This window comes from Camelina sativa, chromosome 19 (genome assembly GCF_030686135.1).
Source record: "Camelina sativa cultivar CO46 ecotype springtype chromosome 19, ASM3068613v1".
NCBI classification, from domain to species: domain Eukaryota; kingdom Viridiplantae; phylum Streptophyta; class Magnoliopsida; order Brassicales; family Brassicaceae; genus Camelina; species Camelina sativa.
Window position 1 is genome coordinate 3,314,192 of NC_141898.1, and position 24,786 is coordinate 3,338,977.

Below are 24,786 nucleotides of genomic sequence, written 5' to 3' on the forward strand. Positions count from 1 at the left end.
GGACTTTAAAAAGAAAACGTTTTGCATAAGAGTAAGATCCTCAATGTTTTGGTTATAACAACGATTTTTATTTCTCACGGGGTTAAAAGTAAGAGGAATCAGAAGTTTAGGGTAAATAGTGTAATATTCCGGAAACTAAAACGCGTTAACAATCAGATTGATTAATAATAATCCTCGCCGACGCAATCATCATCATATCTCTACCATCGTTTTGCTTTTCCTGTGTACCCAAAAAAAACCAAACAAACCCTAGAGTGTCCGAATTCTCGATAAAGTTCCGTCGGATCCTAAAATCCAATTCGTAAGTTTTCAAATTCGCGTGTTTCTGATTCAAGATGTTTCGCTCGCCTGGCCGTTCTCCGCGGCAGATTTCTTCACCATCGCCGTCTTCTTATTCCGATGATACCCTACGGTCGGCGCCTCGAAGTTCCTCTTCATCGGAGATCATTCCCCGGAACCCTAGAAAACGAATGAGAGTTCTCGACGAGGACGCGTATGTGGAAGCAATCGAGAAGATCATCGAGCGAGATTACTTTCCAGATATAACTAAGCTTAGGGATCGGCTCGATTGGATCCAGGCTGTGAAAACACGTGACCCGATTCAAATCCGAGACGCCCAGTTGAAGATTATCGAAAGACGTGGGAAGAAGCCCAATCATCATCATCAGGTTGGGGACACGGAGGGTAAAACTCAAACTCCTGGATCTACTTTTCTGAGAAATTTCACTCCTTTAGATGAATTTGATGGTAAAACCCCTAGAACCCCTGGTGTCTCTGGTAGAGAGTTCCCTGGTGGTGGTGAAGTAGATGTTGATGATGATGGGGATGAAGATATAGATCTTGACTTGTCCTTGGATGAGTTCTTTAGGAGATATACAAGTGAGGATAACGATAGCTTTTCCAAGATTCTTGAGAAGGTGAATAGGAAGAAGAAGGAGAGGTATGCTTTTCTCCTTGAAGGTGAAAAGGAGGATGGTAAATTGATTGAGGATGTTAAGAGAGATAGGATTACAGATGGGTATGGTACATCTGATCAGCCACCGAGCACTTTAGAAAGTTGGAAGTATACAGCAAAGAATCTTCTCATGTACCATCCAGCTGATAGGGGTGAGGCGCCCTTAACCGAGGCCGAAAGGGCTGTGAGGTTACTTGGATTGACAAAGGAGATTGTGAAAGGGAACACTCGTTTTCATGGGAAGACTATGGATTCTAGGCCAAGAGAAGATGGTTCTGTTGAGATTCTCTACACTCCAATCGCAGGTTCTTCCCCTATGCACATCTCCGGTAGGGACAGAGACAAATCTAAGAGGTATGATCTCGATGATTTAAGGAAAACCCCAAACCCTTTCTATGCGGAATCAGATAAAAGGGCAGATAATGGGTATAGTTTTGTTAGAACGCCTTCTCCTGCACCAGGTCTTGATGAATCACCCTTTATAACGTGGGGTGAGATTGATGGGACACCAATGCGCTTAGATCCCGAGGATACACCTCTTGATATTGGTGGTAGTGCTGATGGACCGCACTACAACATTCCAACTGCACCTGCCAGAGACGTTAGGGCACATTCATTATCAAGGGACGCATCACGAAAACTGAGAGAGAGATCAAACCGTATGTTTAAGAAACCACCGTTGCCATCTCCTCATCGAAGTGGAAGTGCAAGTCCAAATGTTAGGACACTTTCACCCGCTGCTCAGAAGTTCTTCAGAAAGGCAATAGCTAAATCGTCTTCTACTGTTGATGAGAGCCTTCGTGCAAGTTATCGTGGATCGAGTCCTCGTGGAGCAAGTCCTGGTGCTGTGACTCCTAAGAGTGTGAGAAGTGTTTCAAGATTTGGCAAAGATGGGACCAGCTCAGAGACAAGGTCACCTTGATGGTGCGAATGTTATGATTATCTGTTGTTGAATGCTTTGGTGTTCACAGAGGCAACAAAGAGACTTCTTCTTGTACTACATTTAACTTGTGCCAAGTGCTGTTTTAACACTTTTTAAATGGAATGATGCTGTTTTATCTTTCTGTAATTTTGATTTCCACCGCTGCTCTTTTCTCTTAGGAGCTCCTTTGTGTTCCCAGGCTATTTTATCGCCCTCCGCACTTCAATGTTTATACATCATCAATATATCCGATTCAAGCTTCTTTGTAGGTGCCCTCAAGATTGTTCTCTCTTCAATTTTTGATGCTGAAATTATCTGCATCCAGCATCCCCTCAAGAGTTTGGAATTGGTTGAGGTTAGCTAAGTATTTATGTTTCTTTAGACTAGACTGAGGAGACAGAATTGATGCAAGCAGAGTTTTATTCTTCACTTATGCGGAGACAGAATCGCTATAACAAGAGTTTAAATCTTCACTTCAGCATGAAGTAGACATAAAAGTCTGGATTCAGGATCTGATGAAAGAAAAGATTATGTCACACAGCAAGCTCTCATTATCAGAATTACAAATCCTACTCGAGAAACCAAATGGTCTTGGAAAGTATGAGAGAATTCATGAACCCTTTAGACCAACTAACAGGTTTGTATTTAACAGTTTGGTAGACATTGCCAGTAGAAAGAAAAACATGAAACATGAGCCGGAGGCTATGGAGAAAGCACCAAATTTACATTTATGTACAAAAGATCACAAGTGTTTTTCAAAGACAACAACAATAAGGAGAGAGAAACCCAGACCAGTAAAACAAAACAAGAAGAAGATGAAGAAGAAACTTTCACTATAACATATGTTACATGATACACACATCATTTATAGTTTAGATGATAGCAGCAGCAACACAGGATTCAGCTCTTGCCTTGTCAGCATGATCCAACACTTTCTTGGATGTTTTCATAACAATATGATTAGTGATGTAATGCTTGCGACAAACAGGCATATAGACATCAGCTCCACCAATAAGCTCGGTTCTGGTATCACAAGTCTTTCTCAAAGTGAAGAAAGCTTTCTGTCCACAAACCTCACACCTTGCAGTTAGCTTTGTCACAGAATCAGCTATTGGTATAACATCAAGTACAGCACCAAAGCTCCTCCTGCGTATAGAAGGAAGATCACATCCACGTTACAAGTCAAGTCAACAAAATCGGTAAGTGAAAAATATCAAAATCACAGCTTTAAAAAATAGGATCAATCAAGCACACCTTAAATAGTCACCGTCAAGGCCTGCAACGATCACAGTTTTACCATCATCATCAGCGGCTTTGCAACAAAACTCATAAAGATCTCCAAAGAACTGAGCCTCATCAATACCAATCACATCAAGCTGCCAAGAGAAACACACAATCTCAATGCAGATCCTTGACAATTAAGACCAGAACTGAAATTACCAAGAAACCCATAGTTTTTGTTTTGGTTTTAGTTGACCTTGTTATAAGCATCAAGTCCGAATTTATCAGGAAATGACATGAGATCTGGAAGAGCCCAACAAGGGAATCCAATTCCATCATGTGTCACCACCGAATCTTTGGCGTATCTCGTATCTTTACTCGATTTCAGCATCGCAACACTTCTGCTTTAACACAAAAAGACCCAAGTCAGAAAAAAAATTACTCAGATTTCTAAATTGTAAAATTCGAATCCAAAGATCTGACAAGTTAAAAATCAAGTTTTACCTTCCGTCACTGATCTCTGACTTGATTCGGCGGAGAAGAGAGGTCGATTTCCCAGAAAACATAGGACCCATGATAACGTGAACAGAACCGGACCCGCGACGCCCCTGATCGGAAAAAACATCTCCGACGATGTCACTGCCGAAGGTTTTGAGCAAAGTCGAAGATTTGAGGGTCGCCATGGCAGAGACTAGTGGGAGTGGGGATGAAGATTAAAAAAAAAAAAAAAAAAGAATGTGAAAGGTTAAAACTTGTTTGTGGGTTTTCAATAGAGCGATAGTGAATAGGTTGTGGAAGAAATGCATATAAAGACGGACGGAGATGTAGAGGTTGAAGAAGGATGAAGAAAAGTGTGGGAGAGAAGATTCGTCAAAGATAAGGGTTTTCAAAAAAAAGAAGAAAAAAAATCAAATTTTTTTTGGGTGGGCGCCGTTTAAATTTTTTACATCTTGGAGGGAAACATTTTTTGAGCCAATTTTTTTTTTTATTTAACTCTTTTTTTAATTAAGCGCTATAGCACTAGAAACTAGGTACTAAAAATAGATAGTATTTATTTTTTGTTGCCCTATATAGTAGCTTAAAAATATAATTACCGTCTTTATTTTCTGTTATATACACTTATATGTGTCTGTTAATTAATATAAACATTAAAATGTTATTTTTTATAAAAGTGAATATTGTTCAGAAAGCCGTAATATTTGAGACAACAACTTTTTGTAGAACTTCTGTATATTTTTACACATCATTTATACTCATGTACTTCTTCTTCTTCATCCCTTTTTTTTTTTTTTTTTCTGTCAACATGAGTCTCTTCTTCTGAGGTCTACAAACCCATCGTTTTTGTATTCTTTAAAATTTGGGCTTAAGCCCAAAACACTAAAGAGGGTTTTTGTTGGCCCTATGATGATGAACATGTTCACAACCTTCTTCTTCAAGTGTTTTTCCATCAGAGCCAGCCACACTAATAATAAGTAATAAGCACATAAATAGTTCATTGCTTCTAGGCTATTTTCGAATCTGAAGTAGCAGCATCACCTTCTTCATGTATAAAGCTTCTTCATAGTAAGTGCTTTTTTTTCCGATCACCTAAATCATGGTCGCTCGTAAAAAAAAGTAGTGTTCCTAAAACCGAAATGAACATTGATGGAATATATATACATTTTCATCACCAGGCCAGAGTACTAGGTTAACTCAATTTGATGGTGGTAATTAAAAACTCAAAAAGAAAAAAAAAAAGTACAGCACTAATTAGGTTTAAATTATAAAGACAAGAAGCTTAAAATCATCCAAATCAACAAGAACTCAATTTGCAAGAATAAAAACAGCCTTAATTGCAAGAATAAAAAGGAAGACATACTTAATTGCATTTTTTTGTTATTAATAAAACATATTAAGTTTGGTTTTATTGACACAATCCTAGTTTTTGTTTTTAGGATATACTTACTAAGTGTATATATATATATAAAGATAAAAATTCCACAAAAATAAAAAAAAATCTAAATATTCCAAGTCATTAGTAATAAATATATTAAAAATAAATAATAAAAATAAAATATCCGTGTAATAAATTGAAGAGAAAACCAAACTCCGAGTTTTCCTTACAGCAAAAAAGAAAAAAAAAGAAGAAGCTTTTTGTAATGTGAAAACATATATATAAAAAAATAATCAGCAAAAAATAAATATATATGTAAGATAGTAAAAGTAAGAAAATTTCCTTACAAAACAATGTAATGTGTAATATATATATATAAATAGAGACATATCTTCTTCATCTTCTTCTTGCACACAACACATCCGAAAAGCCTTTGTCTTTCTTCTCTCTATCATCTCTCTATCATCTCTCTCCTTCTCCTCCTCTACCAAATAAAAACTCTCTCTTTCTCTCTCTCTAAAATACATAACTAATATATATATATATATAAATACCTCATCATCAAATCAAGAGCGCGTCCCTGCGCGTCGTCAGTATGTTATTATAGACGCCATTGAAATTGTGTTAAATCGGGTTTGATTCGGATTGCACAAAAACTCTTTTTTTTTTTTCCTAATTCTCTCATCTTCTTCTTTCATTTCTTCTTCTTCTTCTTCTGGGGAAGAGGCAGTTTAAAATTATGCCCTCTGTTCAAATCGTGCCTATCCTCCTCAGATCTTATTAGTCTACGAGATTCGGCATCTGGGTTTTATTCTTCTTCTTCTTCTTCTTATTTGGTGGGTTTCTTTTTTTTAATCTATTTTATGAATCTGCTTTTCATCAATCAATCATCCTTTGATCTGAGATTTACCCCGTCTTCTTCTTCTTCCTTTGATTGTTGTTTGCTTTAATCCGATCAAACTCTTCTGGCAATAGATTGATTCTCTTAATTGTTATTGCTTGATGAAGGATCTGTTGTTTTCTAGATTCAATCCGTTAATCTGATTTACGTTTTTTTTTTAAGTCTTTGTAAAAAAGATGTTTCCTTTTGATCAGATTTTGAAATATCTGATTGATTCCAATCATAAACCAAACAATTAAACTAAAAAACCAAAACTTGTTTTATTTATTTATTGAGGTTTGATCTGAAAGCAGAACTGATTGAATTCCTTTGTGTGTGTGTGTGTGTGTGTGTGTGTGCAGCAGAGAGAGAGAGAGAGAGCAAAATGCAATCGGATAATGGAAAGCTTTTCATCGGTGGGATATCTTGGGACACCAATGAGGAACGCCTCAAGGAGTATTTCAGCAGTTTTGGTGAAGTGATCGAGGCTGTCATCTTGAAAGATCGTACCACTGGTCGTGCCCGTGGCTTCGGTTTTGTTGTCTTTGCTGATCCTTCTGTTGCTGAGATTGTTATCACCGAAAAGCATAACATTGATGGCCGTTTGGTAATGTTCCTTTCCTTTTCCTACAATGTAACTTGTTTTCGAAGCTTCCTTTTCCAATTTAGCCTTCCCTAGTTCCCATTTGCTACCTGATCAACCACTATTGTAACTGGATCAATCACTTTTTGATTGGATTTTTTTGAGAAGAAGTTGAGTGGTTTACTTACTTATATATGTTTGATCCTTGGCGGCAGGTCGAAGCTAAGAAAGCTGTTCCCAGAGATGATCAAAACATGGTTAATAGAAGCAACGGCAGCAGCATCCAAGGTTCTCCCGGTGGTCCAGGTCGCACTAGGAAGATTTTTGTTGGAGGCTTACCTTCTTCCGTTACAGAGAGCGACTTCAAGACTTATTTTGAGCAGTTTGGGACGACTACTGATGTGGTTGTTATGTATGATCACAACACACAAAGGCCTAGAGGTTTCGGTTTCATAACCTACGATTCCGAGGAGGCCGTTGAAAAGGTATTGCTCAAGACGTTCCATGAACTAAATGGTAAAATGGTTGAGGTTAAGCGAGCTGTTCCAAAGGAGTTATCTCCAGGTCCAACTCGCAGCCCGCTTGGTGCAGGTTACAGCTACGGAGTTAATAGGGTCAATAACCTCCTTAATGGATATGCTCAAGGGTTTAATCCTGCAGCAGTTGGAGGCTATGGACTTAGGATGGATGGTCGTTTCAGTCCTGTTGGTGCTGGAAGAAGCGGTTTTGCAAGCTTTAACTCTGGCTACGGGATGAATGTGAACTTCGAGCAGGGATTGCCCACAGGGTTCACTGGAGGTACAAACTTCAATGGCAACGTTGACTATGGCCGAGGAATGAGCCCTTACTACATTGGTAACACAAACCGGTTTGGTCCTGCGGTTGGCTATGAAGGGGGCAATGGAGGAGGAAACTCATCCTTCTTTAGTTCGGTTACACGGAACCTTTGGGGAAACAATGGTGGTCTTAACTACAACAACAACAACACTACAAACTCAAATTCCAATACATACATGGGGGGATCATCAACTGGGAACAACACACTTAGTGGTCCATTTGGCAATTCGGGAGTCAATTGGGGTGCTCCTGGAGGAGGAAACAATGCTGTTAGTAACGAGAATGTCAAGTTTGGTTATGGAGGAAACGGTGAATCTGGTTTTGGGTTGGGAACCGGTGGTTATACAGCAAGAAACCCAGGGGCTAACAAGGCAGTACCATCGTCTTCATTCTCTTCTGCCTCGGCAACCAACAACAGTGGTTACGATGCAGCAGGACTCGCAGAGTTTTACGGGAATGGTGCAGTTTATAGTGATCCCACATGGAGATCACCAACTCCTCAGGCAGAAGGGCCTGCTACTTTTAGCTATGGGATTGGAGGAGGGGGTCCTTCTTCAGATGTTTCAGCTAGAAGTTCATCTCCAGGTTACGTTGGCAGTTACAGTGTGAACAAGAGACAATCAAACAGAGGTAATTGAGTTTAGAGTAATTTTTTTGCTTTTAACATGTGATTCTATGATTAGACAATGCCATGAACTAGTTGATTAGAGAATGCCATGAACAAACGGTGGTGTAGGGTCTTGAACTACGGTGCATTTCAGTCTGTAGAACACTTGCATATCACTAAGTGCCTCAGAAAGAGAAACTTGTTTGCATACAGAAACAGTAGCACTGTTTTCTAGTTCATCAGTTGTGATCATTTACAGGAGAAAAGTTTGTTTATTTCCATGCTTTAGATTATGCGCTTGTGGAACTAGGAAAGTAGGTAAATTTTATTTGTTGCTGACACCAGACTCTCTAAATAGTCTAGTAAACGTGTGATGAAGAAACCCAATTGCATGACTGGTTTCTTATGGCTCTTCTTATAGCTCTGAATTATTTTTCCGGTTTTTCGCTTTTTGGTGTTGCAGGAATTGCTACTTAGTACAATCGTTTTTGTTTTACCACGATATTGTAGGCGAGCCATCACGGTGAACGATCTGTGTCTTTTGGCGAATCTTTTAGATTATCTCTCCTTCATACAAATTATGCCCATGAGGACGAAACTTGATCATATCATCAATCAGCTAGAGCTAACCAGAGAATCCCGCAGATTTTTCTGTCATGGTTTGGTTTTCTAAATTCATTGTTCCTCCTAGGCTATTTCTGCTTTCTTTCTTCTTTTTTTTCTTTCTATTTTTGTTTTCTTTATTTCTTTCAACGAGGGATAGAAGAAACTGTATCTGTCTCTGGCGAGGCGGTAATACATAAGAAGAGTTCAAAACCAAAAAAAAAAAAAAAAATGATCCTTCTTCCTCAGTTTTCTTCATTGTCATGTAATGGTTCTTCTTTCTTCTTCTTCTTCTTGGGGGTTATGGTTAAGGTTTGTGTTTTGAGGCAGATTTGTACTAGAGTTTAAGTTTCTTTTGTTTTGTCGTTTTTTTTTTAAGTCTTTTGTTTTTGATAGTGTGAGATATGGAAAGAGGATTTAGCCATGTAGGGCTTTCGAGAATAAGTCTTTTTATCACTATGAGATTATTTTGTTCTCAAGCTGTTTGTATGTCTTATGCGAACGCAAGCAAAACTCGTTTCTGTTGATGTACTTCTATTTTATAGAAACTATATTTTTATGTTTTCTTCTTGATTTCTCTCTTATTCTATCTTTTCTTTTCTCTTACTCTTAGTCTCAAATTCTCTTTTTTTCAATGGTAATATATATACTCTTAATCCATGATGATCTGTGAGCAGTTTTTTCACTAGCTAGTTCTTATGATTCTTAATATGATTATTTGATATAGGTTGATCTTCCATTTTTGTTATTCTCTCCACGATTTATTGTACCTTAACTGTTTTAACTTTTAAGTCCAAAGATCATTCTGATAATAGATTGCATTAATGCTTGGAAATTAGGTATGTTAACCCAAAAAGAAGAAAGTACAGGTTTGTTTACGTAAAGTAAAAGTACTATTATGATATGTGAGTTTTTAAATCCTTGAGTAACATAAGTTGGTGTTAGTCTTCGCATAGAATATGGAATAGGTAAATTGATCCAATGCATCTAGAGTCTAGACAATGTATTCGATAAACTGATTTAGTTAATGAATGAGACGAATAATTTATTTTGGCGAGAAAATAAAAATATTTTCGGGATGAAGACTATTTTAGATGAAATTTAACTATTGTCACTATATTAGCTACACCCGCTGCAAACTAAAAACTTTATTACTCTATCAATGAATCTACATGAAATATTTTAATCCATGCATGATACGTCTATTAAACATTTTTCAGTTTCCTAAACTGAGACAATTTTAGGAAAAATAATAAATTGTGTTACAGACCAGTATTTTCTTACATGAAAGCTGTCTCAAATTAAGGAGAGCTCATCAGCAACCAATGATTCACTATGTTTAGTTGAGAGACCAAATTAAATTCGAATTCTTTCACTGTTATTTTATTTCAATCATAGTTGATTAAAAAAAAAAGAATCCACGGGTTAGCAAGATTAGTTTAAGTTTCGGTCTGGATCCTCCTGACTCCAGTTACAAAAGAAAATGAAAAACTTAGGAGCCAAGTCAACACTAACCCGTCGTAAACCTAAACCACAACGGAACGGAAGGTTCACTTACACATTATTTACACACCAAAATTTAAAGTGGCTTTTAACGTGAATCTCGACACCAATGATCCGGCTTGTCATTTAGCCGAACCATAGATAATTAATGGGACATTTTAGTACTGACTAATTTATAACTTTCAACAGAGCAAATTAAAAGAATATTTTTTTTTTGGGTCAAATTGGGCAAAATGATGCATTCATATTCTCGAGTTAAATAAAATGAGAGCATACATCATAGACCATAGTTTTGGTATAGAGATAAAAATATTAAATTGAATGGGTGTAAAATAATTCGAGCTTCTACATATTGGGTCCCTTGGTCACGGGAGCACTGCAAGCTTTAGGGTTCTGAGTTCCCAAAAGCTTGGGGCTGACGTTTGAGCACTGGAAAGTGGCTGGACCATCCGCTCCAGTGTATTTAATATCAACGTTTCCAATCTCGACGTTCTGGCACGGATATCCCTTGCTGCAAAGTAGCTTCACCGCGTCCTTGTTCCCTGATGTTCCTCTGATATTCTTGAAGCTTATGTTCACCAACTTAATCGTTGATGGTTTCTGAAAATCACAAAAACAACATTTAAAAAATCAGAATCATGCATTGGATAAAATTTCTATATATCAGGTCGAAACCTACACTAATTAACCATAAAATTTGCTAGGTACTAGCTAGCTAGATAGAGATCTATCCAAAATTTATGATGAAGATACATACTTGCTTGTTGCACTGGTTCCAAGGGCAGTACTCTTGGTCAATGAGGATTGGGTTGCTGACGTTCTTGACAATGATATCCTGGAAATGGATATCGGAGGCGGTGGTGGAACAAGCTGCAGAAGGCCATGTCTTGATCCTTAGTCCGTTGTCAGTCTGTTGGAGGGTACAGTTGATGATCCTAATGCCGCTAACATCTTGCTCGTGTCCGTACCTTCCAAGGCTTCCGACACTAATTCCGTGTCCCGGACCGCATGTAACTTTCTCGACGTGAAGGTTCTTCATCCCATCTCCGACGGAGATGCAATCGTCTCCGGTGGAGATGAAAGAGTTAAGGATCTTGACTCCGTCACTTCTTCCCAAATGGATCCCATCAGTGTTGGGACTATCTTCTGGAGCGATGATCTTGATGTTATTCATGGTCATGTTCTTTGCTCCCAGGACGTTGATGTGGAAGTTCTTGGAATCAATTGAGGATATATCTTTGATCTCAGAGTTCAACACGAAATCAAACCTTATACTCTGTAAAAACAGAACAAATAACATCAGTAAGGCAAAAACACATGATAACTTGGTAATTAATATAATTTGAAAATCTCCAAAGGGGTGTTAAAGACAGAAGCACATACGATGGGAAGTTTATTGCACTGGAAGGTCTTGTGACAGTTATTGACCCTCCAAGATGCGTTACCTTCACCGTCGAAGGCTCCACCTCCGTTCAACTTAAACCCATTGATGTTTCCGAAGACGACCCATTTATCCTTTCCTTGGATAGCGTTACCGTTAGCTTTGACAGTACCTTGAATGGTGACCTCGATTGGAGCTTTGCATGGACCCCTCATCTCGATCTCACCAAGCTTGAACTCTCCTTTTGGGATCACCACTTTGCTTGGGGACGGAGATTGGCATGCCGCTGTGAATGCTTTCAGAAGTGCCTGCATATTAGTGCAGTAAAACCCCAATTAAAGAGTTAATCCCAAAAAAAAAAAACTTTGGTTTTGTAGATTACTTGGAAAGCAAGAAAGGGAACTAACCTGAGTAATATCAGAACCTGACGATGAACCAATGGTGAATACCTCAGCATTGGCTGAAATTCCCAACAAACAGATAATAAAAATTGTAGAAACTCCAAAGTATGCACCCATCGTTTACCAAAAAAAAAATTACTAAAATTACTATTTATTGTTTTATTTTGTTCTGTAATTTGATTAGTCTCATGTTTACATTTATATAGTGTATCGGGTAAAGAGTTGTTAAACTCTAATTTTAGAATTTTTCTCACCACCTCTCGTTTTTTTGGGTTGTTTGACCCATGTGTTTAGGAATTCTGATGTCTAATTTTGTATCTTGGACTAATTAAAGGATGAAAACTAAAATGTAAACAAAGGGACATTGTCATTAAAAATTGAATTTCTATATAAAGTATTCTAAATGTGGCCACGTTAATAGTTTTGGTATACACAAAGGAAAATGTAAAAGACTATTCAACCATTTTTATAAACATGTTAGAATATCTAATCATTATTTTGTAATCCTTTGTTTAACTTGTGTACCCTCCGAACCGTATTTACACGTATAGAAGTTTTATATATATTCGTGTTAATTGTGAAGATTTCATAGGGCATTCATTTCTAATAACACATAATTTCATAGAAAAACTAAAGTTATGTATGCATATTTTTACTTAATTTTAGACATTGAAAATTAAAATAATATAATGTTTAGCCAAATAAAATAATTTAAATTAATTGAATCAGAAGCATGCTGAAATATTATGTTCATGTTCATTAATTTATAAAAAAAAAAAGATATATTATGTTCATGTACTGATGTACGGACTTGTACCATCTATTTTGTGCATGTAAACCCACATGTACATACATGCACGTGCTATCATGTGTGATGCGTTTCAAGGCATCAAGTAAAAAAGTACAACAACATGGTTGCTAGATTTTGGGGGAAGTTCCCAATTTAAGGTTTTATTGTACTTCGACTATCACCAGGTCGTATTTCTACGGTTACTTTTTACCGTCGCCGTCACACGTCCTACACTCGAGCTTTGAAACAGTTTTTTCGGAGGCATTCGTTCTTTTAGTTCGTTGTGTCAGACTACCTTTTTGTAACACGAATAAACGAATGGTCCAACATCACGCAAATCTCAAAGCATCTTCAAATCGATACGGCATTTGAATTACACGCGTGTGTGTGTCAGTGTGTTAAACTGGATAAAAACTGTCAAATTTTTTTTGTATGTATATATTAGTATGACATATAATATAACGAATTAAAAAAATTGACGGTGCATCTTCTAATTTTGTATGCCAAAATATTAGGCTTTTAAAAGAAATTCATATGCAAAAAGATATATTAAATCTTGTAGTTTTATCATATCTCTATATGCACACACACGTTATATATTGGCATCAAACAAGAAAAGTTAAAGAAAATCTTTTACATCTTTTTAAACGTCTTTGTGACTTTGGAAAAAAAATAAGACTGAAGAAAATTGGATGTGAAACTCCTAAATTAATATATGCTGTGAGATTTCTACATTTTACTTAGGTTGGGTCAATACTGGTGGGGTGTTACAAGCCTTTGGGTTCTGAACTCCCACAAGCTTAGGCTTTACATTTGAGCACATGAAAGTGGCTGGACCATCGCGTCCAGTGTACTCAATATTAATGTTTCCAACCACAACGTTCTCACATGGATAACCTTTACTGCACAATAGCTTCACTGCATCCTTGTTTGCTGATGTCCCTCTAATATTGGTGAAGCTTACGTCTACCAGCTTAATGGATGAAGATTTCTGCGAGTTATTTACAACACACGTTGGGAATTATAATCATATACTTGTTTTAGAAGAGGATAAATCCAAAGCACAGACTAATTATAAGGTTTGTCAGTTAGAATTACCACACTGGCTAGCACGGAAATATAGTTTATGGAATTCAATCCCTTTCTCCAATTTTGAAAATGATATATAGTCATATGGTGGCTAAAGTGGGACTCTAGTCTATCGCTATATGATTCAATATTAATAATATTATCATAAGAGACGTACTTGCTTGTTGCACTGGTTCCAAGGACAGTACTCCTGGTCGATGAGGATTGGGTTGCTAACGTTTTTAAGGATGATGTCCTCAAAATGAATACCGGAGGCGACGGTGGAGCAAGCCGCGGTGGGCCAAGTCTTGATTCTGAGGCCGTTGTCAGTCTCTTGTACGGTACAGTTGATGACCTTAATACCCCTAACGTTCTGCTCGTGTGGGTACCTTCCAAGGCTTCCAATACTGATACCGTGTCCAGGACCGCACACGACATTCTTCACGAGAAGATTCACCATCCCGTCCCCGACGGAGATACAGTCATCTCCGGTGGAGATCCTAGAGTTGATGATCCTAACTCCGTCACTTCTTCCCAAGTGGATCCCGTCGGTGTTAGGGCTCTCTGCTGGAGCCAAGATCTTGACGTTGTCAAAGGTCATGTTCATGGCGCCGATCACGTTGACGTGGAAGTTCTTGGAATCCACTGAGGATATGTCTCTTATCTCAGCGTTCGTCACGAAATCAAATCTCAGACTCTGCATGCGCAACAGTAAATTACATTACTATATGTAATTCAGGGCCTAGCATAGTAGCATATATGTATGGAAACACCTACGATGGGAAGTTTCTTGCAATTGCTAGTCTTGTGACAGTTATTGACCCTCCAAGCTGCGCTACCTTCACCGTCGAAGGTTCCAGCTCCGTTCAACTTAAACCCATTAATTTTGCGGAAGACGACCCATTTATCCTTTCCGTGGATGTTACTTCCGTCAGCAAGAAGAGTGCCTAGCAAGTTGATCTCGATTGGAGCTTTGCATGGCCCTGTCATAATGATCTCACAAAGCTTGAACTCTCCTTTTGGGATCACCACCCTGCTCGGTGTCGTACATTGGCATGCCGCTGTGCAGTGGCGGATCCAGAAAATTATTTTATCCGGGGCAATAATATTAAATTATTATTTATTATTTTTTTAAATAAAATTATATCAGTTAAAAATATTTAATTAGTTTCAAGTTAATATAAGTAACAAAATTTTGTTTTATTAATAGAATATGGGCTTGTTAACATAGGAAATATAAACAAAATTAAGTTTTTGTATTGTATTTGTAGGATATTTTAATATTATACACAACACAAAAAGTATATCTAAGAAGAAAATAGAGTAATGGGGGCAATAAAAAATATTTTAGCAGGAGCATACTTAAAAACTCATGTAAAATAACATTAATCTGAAAAATTTAACCGTGGCAAGTGCCCCGGTTTACCGTAACGTACGTCCGCCCTTGCCGCTGTGAATGCTTTTAAAAGTTTCTGTATATCGCGCAATGAAACCCTTATTAGTTAATGTGTAAGTGAAATACTAATAAACAGGGTTTTGATAATGTAACCTTTCTATAGATTGCTTGGGAGCAAGATATGAAACTAACCTGAGTAATATCAGAACCTGGAGGAGAATTAATGTTAAACACCTCATGAGCATTGGCTGAAAATGCCACCAGACATAGAACGAAAATTGTAGAAATTCCGATATATGAACCCATTTTTTATTTTTTATTTTTTTTTTAACTTTTTTTTTATATATATCTTTAGTTTTTTGTTTTGTGTTTTTTTTTTTCTGAGAGTTTTACTAACCGTTTGCTGCTTTATATATAATGCCTTCAAAGAGAGATGTTAGCACCATTTTACTCTCTACTTCTCGTTTTTTAGGTTGTTTGAACGCACAAAAAGTTGTGGGCCTTGAATTACACGTCACGTATTTTGTATTTTATTAAAATTAGGTGATTATTCGCGCTAGGTTGCAGATTTTCTTTAATTTTTATAATAAATTCAAAATCTCATATATTAAATATCTACTATATATACAAGATCAAAATACTAAACATATTCTTCAGATCATCGATAATTCAAATTACAACATTTAAGAGATGCGAAATTCATGTATTGTTTCTAAATCAATATAATTTGCAACCTAATAACAAGGTAATATTACCAAATTATTAGAAAACCTGTATTTTTCAAACAAACTTTCATATTTATATTAATAATATAATTTAGATAATACTCATAATTTCACAAGAATATTCTATTATGAAACCAAATTCAGCAGAACGGGTTTTAAACATCTGTTACCCACGGGTTTTGCAAATTCAGTAGGACGAATGCAGATATTGTTCATGTGGTTTTTGGATAACCGATTTTCTACCAGTAAAAAATAGCAAAATTGTTAGAGGTAGGCCTATCAATGTGGGTTCCCCCAGTTAGACAATTTAGGTAATCCAATTTGGTTAATCTTTATAATCGAATACTTTGGTTCACATTTGATTCAGATCCATCGTCGTGTCGGTCCAAATGTTATGGTGAAACCAATTTTGATCCAAAACCGCAATTATGAGATAGAAAAAACATGACATGTATGGGACGTGACGAATAATATTAAAATATAAAATTGTTATATATGAATAATATTAAAATACAAAAAAACATTAAAAATTATGCATGCAGAACTACTACTCATCACATATATAATAGACTTTGAGCAATACATAAGATCATATATGAATCAGTTTATTTATGTGTGTTAGAAAAATCCGTATAATTTAACATGATATCAAACCAAATATATGTTCTCTCAACTCTCAACCCAACTCAAAAAGTTTTCAAACGACATAACTTGAAATTGACACAGTCCAAAACTAATTATATCGATTTAATACGAATTAATTAGTCCTATAATGGACATTGTCGAGATAAATGTTTTGGTTAAAATAGAAGTTTTTTTTTGTTTTTTTTAAAGATATCTTTCCATTAAAACTTGAAAATGGGGAACCAGATTACAATCAGTGGCTCCTACACGGAGTGATACCTACACTGAGACAAACATACACATAAACAGGAAACATAGACCATGGTTATTAATGAAAAACACGAAACCATGCAACCAAGAAAGTATATTAGAGATCCTTTGCTTGAGCGTTAGGGGACCAGATGAGACCTGAGAACGTTCTTTGTTTCCAAGAATAACTGCGAAATATATGTTATTCTTACTATGCAGGGTAATGCGACTTAAGTACAGTCTAACTTCGATGAACTCGGTCGTAGAAATGGTGTTGTAACCACTTGACAAAAAATACTTCACATTCATTTTTTTTTTTTGTAGAAGGTGAAGATTAGAGAAGTTCATGTTGTTTTTATATCAATTTGGTTCCTTCATACTTTCTTTGTTGGATAAACATGCATGCACTTATACAAGCCAAACTTACCAAAATATTTGAGGCTATTATTCATATTTGGTAGATTATTTCTCTTAATTACTTAAATTTTAAAGGGTACGAAAATAGAGAACTAAACTTTTCGTACTCTGAGAGACGTTGCAAGAATAAGAACAAAAAGAGGCGTACCCCGTGAGGCAGTGACTCTGCCACCCTCTCAAGGGGACACATAGATCTTTATGATTTATCTTTCCCTGAACTTATTATTTCATATGGTTGTATGTAAATTTCTTCTTCTTTTTGTGAGATTAACGTTGTTGTTAGGAACTCTTCTTACTTATCAATATGTATGTTTCGTTTATGTGTATATCTTACAATATGGCTTGATGATTTAAATCTGTAATGATAAAAACTGATTACAATAACTCCATATTAATTACTCCTAACTGAACTTTTAAAGAAAAATGAGACGAGATTTTTGCAGCAATTTTCTGTTATATATGAAAATTATATCTATATTTTAGAAAAAAAAAATATGTGAATCTTAAAGACAAAAACTTAAGATTTAAAAGTTATTATTATTTATTAAATATAAATTCAAATACTCGCACATTATGAATCACAAAAAAATTATTATCCAATCATGAGCCACTCTTCAGAGCATAAACTCCAACCATCAAGGGACTATTATCTATTAATATCCATATATATATTATTTATACGTTAAAAAAAGTATCATCAAAATATTGCAAAAACATTTCATCACACCCTAACTGATCACCAGATTGGATGGATGCATGGTGGAAAAGCGACTTTAATTTAAGGACCCGGTTTAGCGACTTCAGTACAAGCTTCTGGAACCAACTTTCCGCTGAGAACAGGCTTAATGTTAGAACAGGCCGAGACAGCTGGTCCTTCTTTACCATTGTGGACCAAGTTGATGTCAGCGAGGGCAATGTTGGTGCAAGGACATCCTTTGCTGCACATTAGTTTCACAGCCACCTTTGTTGCTGATGTGCCCTTAATGTTCTTGATGGTCACGTCCGACAATTTTACTTGAGATGGTACCTTCATGCATATTAGTTAAAGAGATGAAATTTAAGTTTTTGCTCTATATATAATATTTTATTTAAAAAAAATCTATCAAATTAATGTAGATATTTTGTGTATTAATTGATTTGATTAGGTTACTTACCCCAGCTTTGCATTTTCCATGTGGACAATACTCTTGGTCGATGAGAACGGGGGTGCTAACATTGTCCATTGTGATATCTTCGAAAATAATGTTGGAGGCAATACCAGGGGGAGATCCAGGCCATGTCTTGATGCGAACTCCATTGTCAGTGTTCTTGATAAGGCATTTCCTCACGGTGACTCCTTTCACTGGTTGCTCATTAGGATACAATCCAAGACTTCCAATGGAAATACCATGTCCTGGTCCACATTCGACGTTCTCAATAAGGAGATTTTCGGTACCATCTCCAATGGAAACGCAGTCATCTCCAGTTCTAATCTTTGCCCCTATTAAGTTAACACCGTTGGACCTTCCGATGTGGATACCATCGGTGTTGAGACTCTCTGCAGGTGCATCAATGCCAATATTCTCAAGAGTTAAGTTCTTGCAGTTAATGATGTTCATGTGGAAAAGTTTGCTGTTTGTTGACGTAATGCCCATAATTTTCGAGTTTGTTAGACCCGTTAATCGGATGTTCTGTTACAAAACACATAAATATAATGAGTTATATATTTGATGAACAAAAACTTCTAAAATGTATATAAAAATTGAATGTGCTTACGATGGGGAGAGAGTTGCATTTGCCAGTTTTGGCGCAGTCATTGACCTTCCAAGCGAGGGCACCTTGACCATCAAGAATAGCATTGTTCCCTTTCAACGTGAAATCACAAACATTGTCAATTTCAATCCATCCCGCATGAGGTTTAGTTGCCGCGACCGTAGCTGGAGCCTTTAGATTGCCATTCAATTCCAAAGTGACTGGACCCTTGCATGGACCTTTGAGTTCTAAGCTTCCTACCAAATATTCACCTTTTGGCACTATCAGTGTCCCCCCTGCTGCACACACATCTGTCCATGCTTTCGCAAATGCCTATACATGAATCTATTTGAGTCAGATTCATTGTTAACGCATACAAAATCGAATAATAATACAATATATGGTACGTACGGCACAGTCATCAGTTTTCCCGTCTCCTTTGGCTCCTAATACTTTAACATCGCAACTTGCTTTAGGTCCACCAGGTACCGCTCCAGGTACTGCTCCAGATACTTTATCGCCAACTGCCGTAGCTGCATCTTTTGCTTTATCACCAACTGATGTAGCTGCATCTTTTGCTTTATCAACAAGTGGTGTTGCGTCTGCTACTAAGGTGGCCATAACCACTAGCACGATAAAAAACAACCCATTTGTTATACAAAAACCCTCCATTATTTGTTTTCTAAATTTTTTTAATGGATTTTTTTTTTTTGTTTTTTTTTGTTTTTTTCCTTTATTCCTTCTTTTCTTTTTGTTTTATGTTTGTTGATGTGTTTTTTTTTCTGAGATTTCAGTGTCCGTTTTATATAAGGAGCAAAGGGAGATGGCAAAACCACAAACTCCTTCGTAGCTAAAAATATATCCGAGGATTGTGGTGGCTGATCCCTTTTGACTTGGTGCGTTTTCTATTTATGAACTTCTATACATGGATTGTGTCATAATGTTGTAACATTGACGAAACTTGTACCCCATTTAGGGTCATCACAATTTGATTATTTTATTTTTTCGACTTTGTTGCAAAAAAAAAGTTAATACTTATAGATTTGAGGGAGAATCTCATATTGGGCCTAAACGTGAAGTGGTTAATGGGCTTGGTGTGAGATAAACAAATGAATAAAAACAGAACCCATTAGACAAACCCTAAAAAAGCCATAACGGAATGGAGAAGAACGGCGATAGTGTTGTTGGAGATTACGACGTCAAGACGAAGAGAGAGAAGCTTAAATCGGTTCTGTCTCGTCTCCTTGCCGATCCGATTCTCGCCGACGTTCCGAGGAACCCAACACTTTTCGATGTCGTCACTCTTGTCAGTCTGGAAAAGGGAAGCGCTATGCGTCTCTCCGTCATCAAGCTCGACGGCTCCTCACTGGGTATATTTACTTGGTTTTGGCATTTTATCGAACATGTGGTGTGCATTGTGAAAAAAAATTGTACCATGGTATCGTTTCTTTACTTGTTTGCTTATTCCTTGGCAGATGTAGCCGTCATGAATTCAGCTACTTTGAAAGATCTGAAGCTTTTGATCAAGAAGAAAGTTAACGAAATGGAGCAAGCAAACATGGGTCATCGCCACATTTCTTGGTATATATTGTAGCCTTCTCCTTTTACTTTTCTAGTTCTTGTCGTCGTAATACAGACAACTTGTTAATTTGGGAATATGCAGGAAGCATGTATGGTCAAACTTTTGTCTTTCGTACAATAATGAGAAGCTGCTTGACGATAATGCTCTTCTTCAAGATGTCGGAGTCCGGAACAATTCTCAGGTTTTGAATTTTAATCACCTCCCCATTTCTGAATTAGAGTTAGTTTTGTTGTGTCTGTTGTTCAACTCTTTTTAATCATATGTATGCTAATCATGTTTTGTTTGATCATGATTACAGGTGACCTTCATGCCATATGTGATGAAGAAGGGTCGAGGGAGACACTCCAAGAGGAAGAAGCATCGTCTTTTTCGTTCACTCCACAAGACTTCTTGAACCACCCTTATTGATATGTTGGTAACTAAAACTAAGTCCCTTATCTTTATTTTTTACATGTTAGAATGTTAGATTGCATTGGTAGGTTTGCTTCAACTTGGTTTTGTCATTCAACGCCTTGAGCTAAGAATTAAGAAATCCTAATAAGACACTAAAGAAGAGATGAAATCATTTCAAGAACTACTAGAGTTTTTTTTTTTTTTTTTATTCCCCTAATGATCAATTGATTTGAGAGACATTAGGTCTGATATGTTTTTTAAACAAACATTGAAACAAAGTTAAGATTCCCTGTGATGAATATTTTAGTAATCTGGAACGGTGATCAAATGGGGCTCCCTCTCTTGGAAACACTTTCCATGGAGGTTTTAGAGGAACCATTTTTGTAGATACTTGGCAATTTCTGAGGGTTTCTTATCTCTTAGCCAAGTGAAAGCTCTTCTTCTTCTTACTGTTTTTTCTTTTTTTGGTATTCTGAGACATTGTGCTACACGTCGATTCTTTTTTTTTTTTCCCATTAGTATAGACTATTTTTATAGTTACTTTTGTGCTATTACAATTGGTGGGTTTTTGACCAGGCTTGCTGGTGGAGTAGACATATAGTCGTCGTCTCAGCACAATTGAGATCAAAACCAACATATTTATGTGGTTAATCGCACCTTACTCACCAGCATCTCAATACGCAGCAATCAGCTAGTGGCAACAACTGATCTTGAGAACCTTTTATATGGTTTAGCGATCTTACCATCAACACGTGAGGGACCCGATCTTTATCAGAGTTTGAGAGTTGATTTATTAACTCTCTCTGTATATGACTGGTTGAGTGTTAAACTCTGTAACTAATGGTTGTAGATAAGTTGTAATTATTGGTGGCAATGTGAAAAAAACAGGAACTGCTATGTTTTCATTGTGGATAAGTTACAGAGTCTGCAATCGTTGTGGATAAGTTGTAACAGAACAGAATGTCAGAAACTGCTTTGTTTTCATTATTAATAACACAGGAAACTGAGTTTACTAATTTTATTTCCACTGCTTCAAAGATTTATCTGCAACTGAGAAGCTTCTGGTAGCTCAATCCAACTATTCTTGTCCAAAGGAAGACAAAAACTTAAGACTTCAAATAAGTTATTATTTATTGAATATAAATTCAGACACTTGTAATATATTGTGAATCACAAAAAAAAAACAAAATGATAGAAATGCCACAATAAAATTCCATAACTCATTGTAAATATGATGGTTCCTTTGGTTTTACTTAAATCAAAAGTGTATTTTATGATGATTCTTAAAAATTAAATGCTATTAGACTACGCCAAATGATGAGAATATCCTGACTTGTGTTTAAAAAGGCGTAGCCTAGGCGTGAGGCGAGGTAAGGCTCAAGGGTCATCGCCTCTAGTAGATGAGGCCAGGCGATAGCGCAAAGGTGCGTGCTCTTTGACGCCTTGACGTGAAGCGCGCTCCAGGACACCTTGCGCCTATTAAAAAAAGATAATGATAGTTAAATGGTTGAAATTTACTTGCCTTGTACTATTCCGAAAAATAAGTAGACGTGATTTGATTGCTAAAAAGAAAACACCCTAAAAAAAATCGTGCATATAAACTCCTCACGTCTCCAGCCTCTTCTCTCACCTCTCCAGCCTCTTCTCACGACTCTCAAATCTCCATTCTCCCTACTTTTTCTTCTTACTCTTCTTTCTTCATCAACTCCTCATCATGTGTGATTCTACTAAGCAACTTGATCGAGTAAGGAATATACCACTCCAATTTCTGATAAATATGGTAGCTTATGTGTATCTTCTGTAAGAAAGTCACAAATGGTGGAGTTCAACATGCAAAACAGCATATTGTTGGTGTTTATTGGAATGTTACTTCCTGCACTTTAGTTAGAGATAATGTAAAGGAAGAAGTCAAAACTTTCATGCTTAACAAGGCTGAAGTTAAAGCCACTACGCAAATGATGCCACCACAAACCACTTTATATGATGTGGAAGATGAAGCTCAGCCTAGTCAGCCACCTTCCAAAAAACGTAAGAGTCCAATGGATAGGTATGTTCAACCAACTCCTCATGATATCTTGAAAGGAAGAAAAGACAGAAAATAAGTTTTTGGAAAATCTAATAAAGCATGTGCTGTTATTGCAAAGTAGTTTTATGATGCAGGGTTTCCGTTTAATGCAATTACTTTTGATAGTTTTAGAGAAACACTTGAATTAGTTGGTCAATATGGGTTTGGCTTTAAACCACCAACTATGTATGAGCTACGCGTTCCTTTCTTGAAGAAGGAAGTAAAAGAAACAGAAAAACTGATGGTGGAACAGAAAACAGAATGGGCAACTAAAGGTTGTTCAATCATGTCTAACGGATGGCGTGATTCCGTTGTTCAAAAGGACATTATTAACTTTCTTGTTAACTCGCCAAAAGGATCATTTTTCATCAAATCAGTTGATGTTTCAACAAATGTGAAAATGCTAATTTTCTGTTTGATAAGTTTGATCGTACGATGGAAGAAGTTGGGAAATCTAATGTTTTTCAAGTGATAACGGACAATGCATCAAACTATGTAAAAGCTGGTGAATTTATTATTTAAAAATTTTAGAAGGTTCAGTTTTTTTTGTTTTCTTTTTCAAACTGATACTAACACAGATTTGTGTTTTGTTACTATTGTAGGCCAATTGCTAATGGCTAAATGACCACATCTGTAATGGCTTCCTTGTTCAGCCCACTGCATAGATCTCATGTTGGAGGATATTGGAAAAATTCCTTCGGTGAAGTCTGCAATAAAGAATTGCATCTACATAAATGGCTACATTTATAGTCACACTTCTCTTGTGAATATGATGAGGAAATTCACAAAGACCAGCAGTTACTCGGTTTGCTACATCATTCATCACACTTGCGCAATATCACAAGGAGAAGAAAAGCTTGAGGAGTTTTGTAACTACTCAAGAATGGAATGATTCCAAGTGGCCGAAGGATGTAGGAGCAATGAACGTGAAAAAGCTCATCATGAAGGACAATTTCTGGCACAGTGTGTTGTATACACTCAAATTGACTGGGCCTCTAGTTAGGTGCTTAGGTTGGTTTATGGAGAGAAAAAACCAGCTATGGGGTACATTTACGAAGCGATGGATAGGGCTAAAGAGACCATTGCTAAGATCTTCAATGAGAAAGACGAACAATAGAAATATGCATTTGCAATCTTTGATAAGCGATGGGATTGTCAACTCCATCATCCTTTGCATGCTGCTAGCTACTTTTGAATCCAAAATTTCAGTATAATGAAGAGTGTGGGGTGTTGTGAAAAGGTTGTGAAAGGTCTCTACAGCACTATTGAAAGGTTGGTTTCTGAAATTGCAACTCAAGATAAGATAGACAGAGAGTTGACGGAGTTTAAAAATGCTTCAGGACTCTTTGGGATTCTCATGTCGAAAAAACAAAGGAAAAGAAAAAAACCAGCTGAGTGGTGGTCTTCTTATGCAAGATCTACACCAATACTTAGAGACTTTGCCATAAAGGTTTTTAGTCTCACGTGTAGTGCAACTGGTTGTGAGAAAAATTGGAGCGTGTTTCATCATCTCCATACCAAGAAAAGGAATCGATTGGCTCAAGAACGTTTCAATGACTTGGTGTTTGTTAAGTACAATCACACTTTACAACACCATTACAAAATGAAAGACACCATTGATATGATCATCCTAGAAGATTTTGACGATTGTAATGAGTGGTTGGTAGGAAGAAGGGATAAGGAGTCTACTGTTGAGTATAATGATCAAGTGTTTGAATATGGTGATTTAACATGGGGTGTGGTAAGTAAAGCATCTGGAGCTAATGAGCCTAACTACCTTACTAGAGGCAAAAAAAAGCATTAGCACAATCTGCAAGTAGAGCTGAGAAAGGGAAGAATACAGCCTCAAGCTCCACTCCAGCTCCAAGATCATTTCAAAGGCCATCTCCAACTCCACTAGCTTTGATTAATGAAGATGATGAGGATAAAATTGAAGAAGATTTCACAGGAGTAGATGAGGACACTAAAAAGTGGGTGTAG

At 36.8% G+C, this 24,786-nt stretch overlaps 7 protein-coding genes, 1 non-coding gene and 1 pseudogene across 17 annotated transcripts; 5 read left to right on the top strand and 4 right to left on the bottom strand.

Moving 5' to 3' along the window:
- The first annotated feature begins 119 nt into the window (after nt 1-119).
- Nucleotides 120-2,138, top strand: LOC104764507 (uncharacterized). Its single transcript, XM_010488047.3, has one exon. It carries the CDS (start codon nt 336-338, stop codon nt 1,875-1,877), a length of 1,542 nt encoding a protein of 513 aa, XP_010486349.2. The 5' UTR covers nt 120-335; the 3' UTR covers nt 1,878-2,138.
- Nucleotides 2,139-2,582: 444 nt separating this feature from the next.
- LOC104764508 (thymidine kinase a-like) lies at nt 2,583-4,008 on the bottom strand. Of its 2 annotated transcripts, none has more exons than XM_010488049.3 (4): nt 3,603-4,008; nt 3,355-3,499; nt 3,132-3,253; nt 2,583-3,023 (listed from the first exon to the last, which is right to left on the bottom strand). In XM_010488049.3, exons 1-4 carry the CDS (start codon nt 3,779-3,781, stop codon nt 2,750-2,752), a joined length of 720 nt encoding a protein of 239 aa, XP_010486351.2. In that variant the 5' UTR covers nt 3,782-4,008; the 3' UTR covers nt 2,583-2,749. The 2 variants fall into 2 exon arrangements, with proteins under 2 accessions (XP_010486351.2, XP_019096820.2); XM_019241275.2 differs by having other exon boundaries at nt 3,355-3,502; nt 3,603-3,953.
- A 1,187-nt stretch (nt 4,009-5,195) lies between these two features.
- LOC104764509 (heterogeneous nuclear ribonucleoprotein 1) lies at nt 5,196-9,046 on the top strand. Of its 5 annotated transcripts, none has more exons than XM_019241507.2 (4): nt 5,196-5,807; nt 6,214-6,458; nt 6,650-7,901; nt 8,342-9,046. In XM_019241507.2, the coding sequence occupies exons 2-4, from the start codon at nt 6,237-6,239 to the stop codon at nt 8,353-8,355; spliced, it is 1,488 nt and encodes a 495-aa protein (XP_019097052.2). In that variant the 5' UTR covers nt 5,196-5,807; nt 6,214-6,236; the 3' UTR covers nt 8,356-9,046. The 5 variants fall into 5 exon arrangements, with proteins under 5 accessions (XP_019097052.2, XP_010486352.2, XP_087358397.1 ...); XM_010488050.3 differs by having other exon boundaries at nt 5,327-5,807; nt 8,389-9,046; XM_087502271.1 differs by having other exon boundaries at nt 5,370-5,807; nt 6,217-6,458.
- Nucleotides 9,047-10,208: 1,162 nt separating this feature from the next.
- On the bottom strand, nt 10,209-12,015 carry LOC104764510 (polygalacturonase). The gene is made up of 4 exons (XM_010488053.2): nt 11,773-12,015; nt 11,368-11,673; nt 10,742-11,260; nt 10,209-10,584 (listed from the first exon to the last, which is right to left on the bottom strand). The coding sequence occupies exons 1-4, from the start codon at nt 11,881-11,883 to the stop codon at nt 10,330-10,332; spliced, it is 1,191 nt and encodes a 396-aa protein (XP_010486355.2). The 5' UTR covers nt 11,884-12,015; the 3' UTR covers nt 10,209-10,329.
- Nucleotides 12,016-13,155: 1,140 nt separating this feature from the next.
- Nucleotides 13,156-15,404, bottom strand: LOC104767373 (polygalacturonase-like). 4 transcript variants are annotated; one of them, XM_087502274.1, is made up of 5 exons: nt 15,213-15,402; nt 15,051-15,096; nt 14,402-14,685; nt 13,803-14,321; nt 13,156-13,547 (listed from the first exon to the last, which is right to left on the bottom strand). In XM_087502274.1, the coding sequence occupies exons 1-5, from the start codon at nt 15,324-15,326 to the stop codon at nt 13,293-13,295; spliced, it is 1,218 nt and encodes a 405-aa protein (XP_087358400.1). In that variant the 5' UTR covers nt 15,327-15,402; the 3' UTR covers nt 13,156-13,292. The 4 variants fall into 4 exon arrangements, with proteins under 4 accessions (XP_087358400.1, XP_087358401.1, XP_087358402.1 ...); XM_087502275.1 differs by having other exon boundaries at nt 15,061-15,096; nt 15,213-15,318; XM_087502276.1 differs by lacking the exon at nt 15,051-15,096 and having other exon boundaries at nt 15,189-15,404.
- Nucleotides 15,405-17,552: 2,148 nt separating this feature from the next.
- LOC104764511 (exopolygalacturonase-like) lies at nt 17,553-19,616 on the bottom strand. The gene is made up of 4 exons (XM_010488054.2): nt 19,178-19,616; nt 18,791-19,099; nt 18,190-18,705; nt 17,553-18,062 (listed from the first exon to the last, which is right to left on the bottom strand). Exons 1-4 carry the CDS (start codon nt 19,436-19,438, stop codon nt 17,814-17,816), a joined length of 1,335 nt encoding a protein of 444 aa, XP_010486356.2. The 5' UTR covers nt 19,439-19,616; the 3' UTR covers nt 17,553-17,813.
- A 286-nt stretch (nt 19,617-19,902) lies between these two features.
- LOC147920095 (U11/U12 small nuclear ribonucleoprotein 25 kDa protein) lies at nt 19,903-21,757 on the top strand. Of its 2 annotated transcripts, none has more exons than XM_087502278.1 (5): nt 19,903-20,136; nt 20,242-20,347; nt 20,430-20,529; nt 20,647-20,763; nt 21,318-21,757. In XM_087502278.1, the coding sequence occupies exons 1-4, from the start codon at nt 19,926-19,928 to the stop codon at nt 20,740-20,742; spliced, it is 513 nt and encodes a 170-aa protein (XP_087358404.1). In that variant the 5' UTR covers nt 19,903-19,925; the 3' UTR covers nt 20,743-20,763; nt 21,318-21,757. The 2 variants fall into 2 exon arrangements, with proteins under 2 accessions (XP_087358404.1, XP_087358405.1); XM_087502279.1 differs by having other exon boundaries at nt 19,904-20,136; nt 20,647-20,759.
- On the top strand, nt 21,028-21,151 carry LOC147920096 (small nucleolar RNA snoR130). Its single transcript, XR_015592000.1, has one exon. It is a non-coding gene; the product is annotated as a small nucleolar RNA snoR130 (small nucleolar RNA).
- A 771-nt stretch (nt 21,758-22,528) lies between the features above and the next one.
- On the top strand, nt 22,529-24,786 carry LOC109130772 (uncharacterized; annotated as a pseudogene).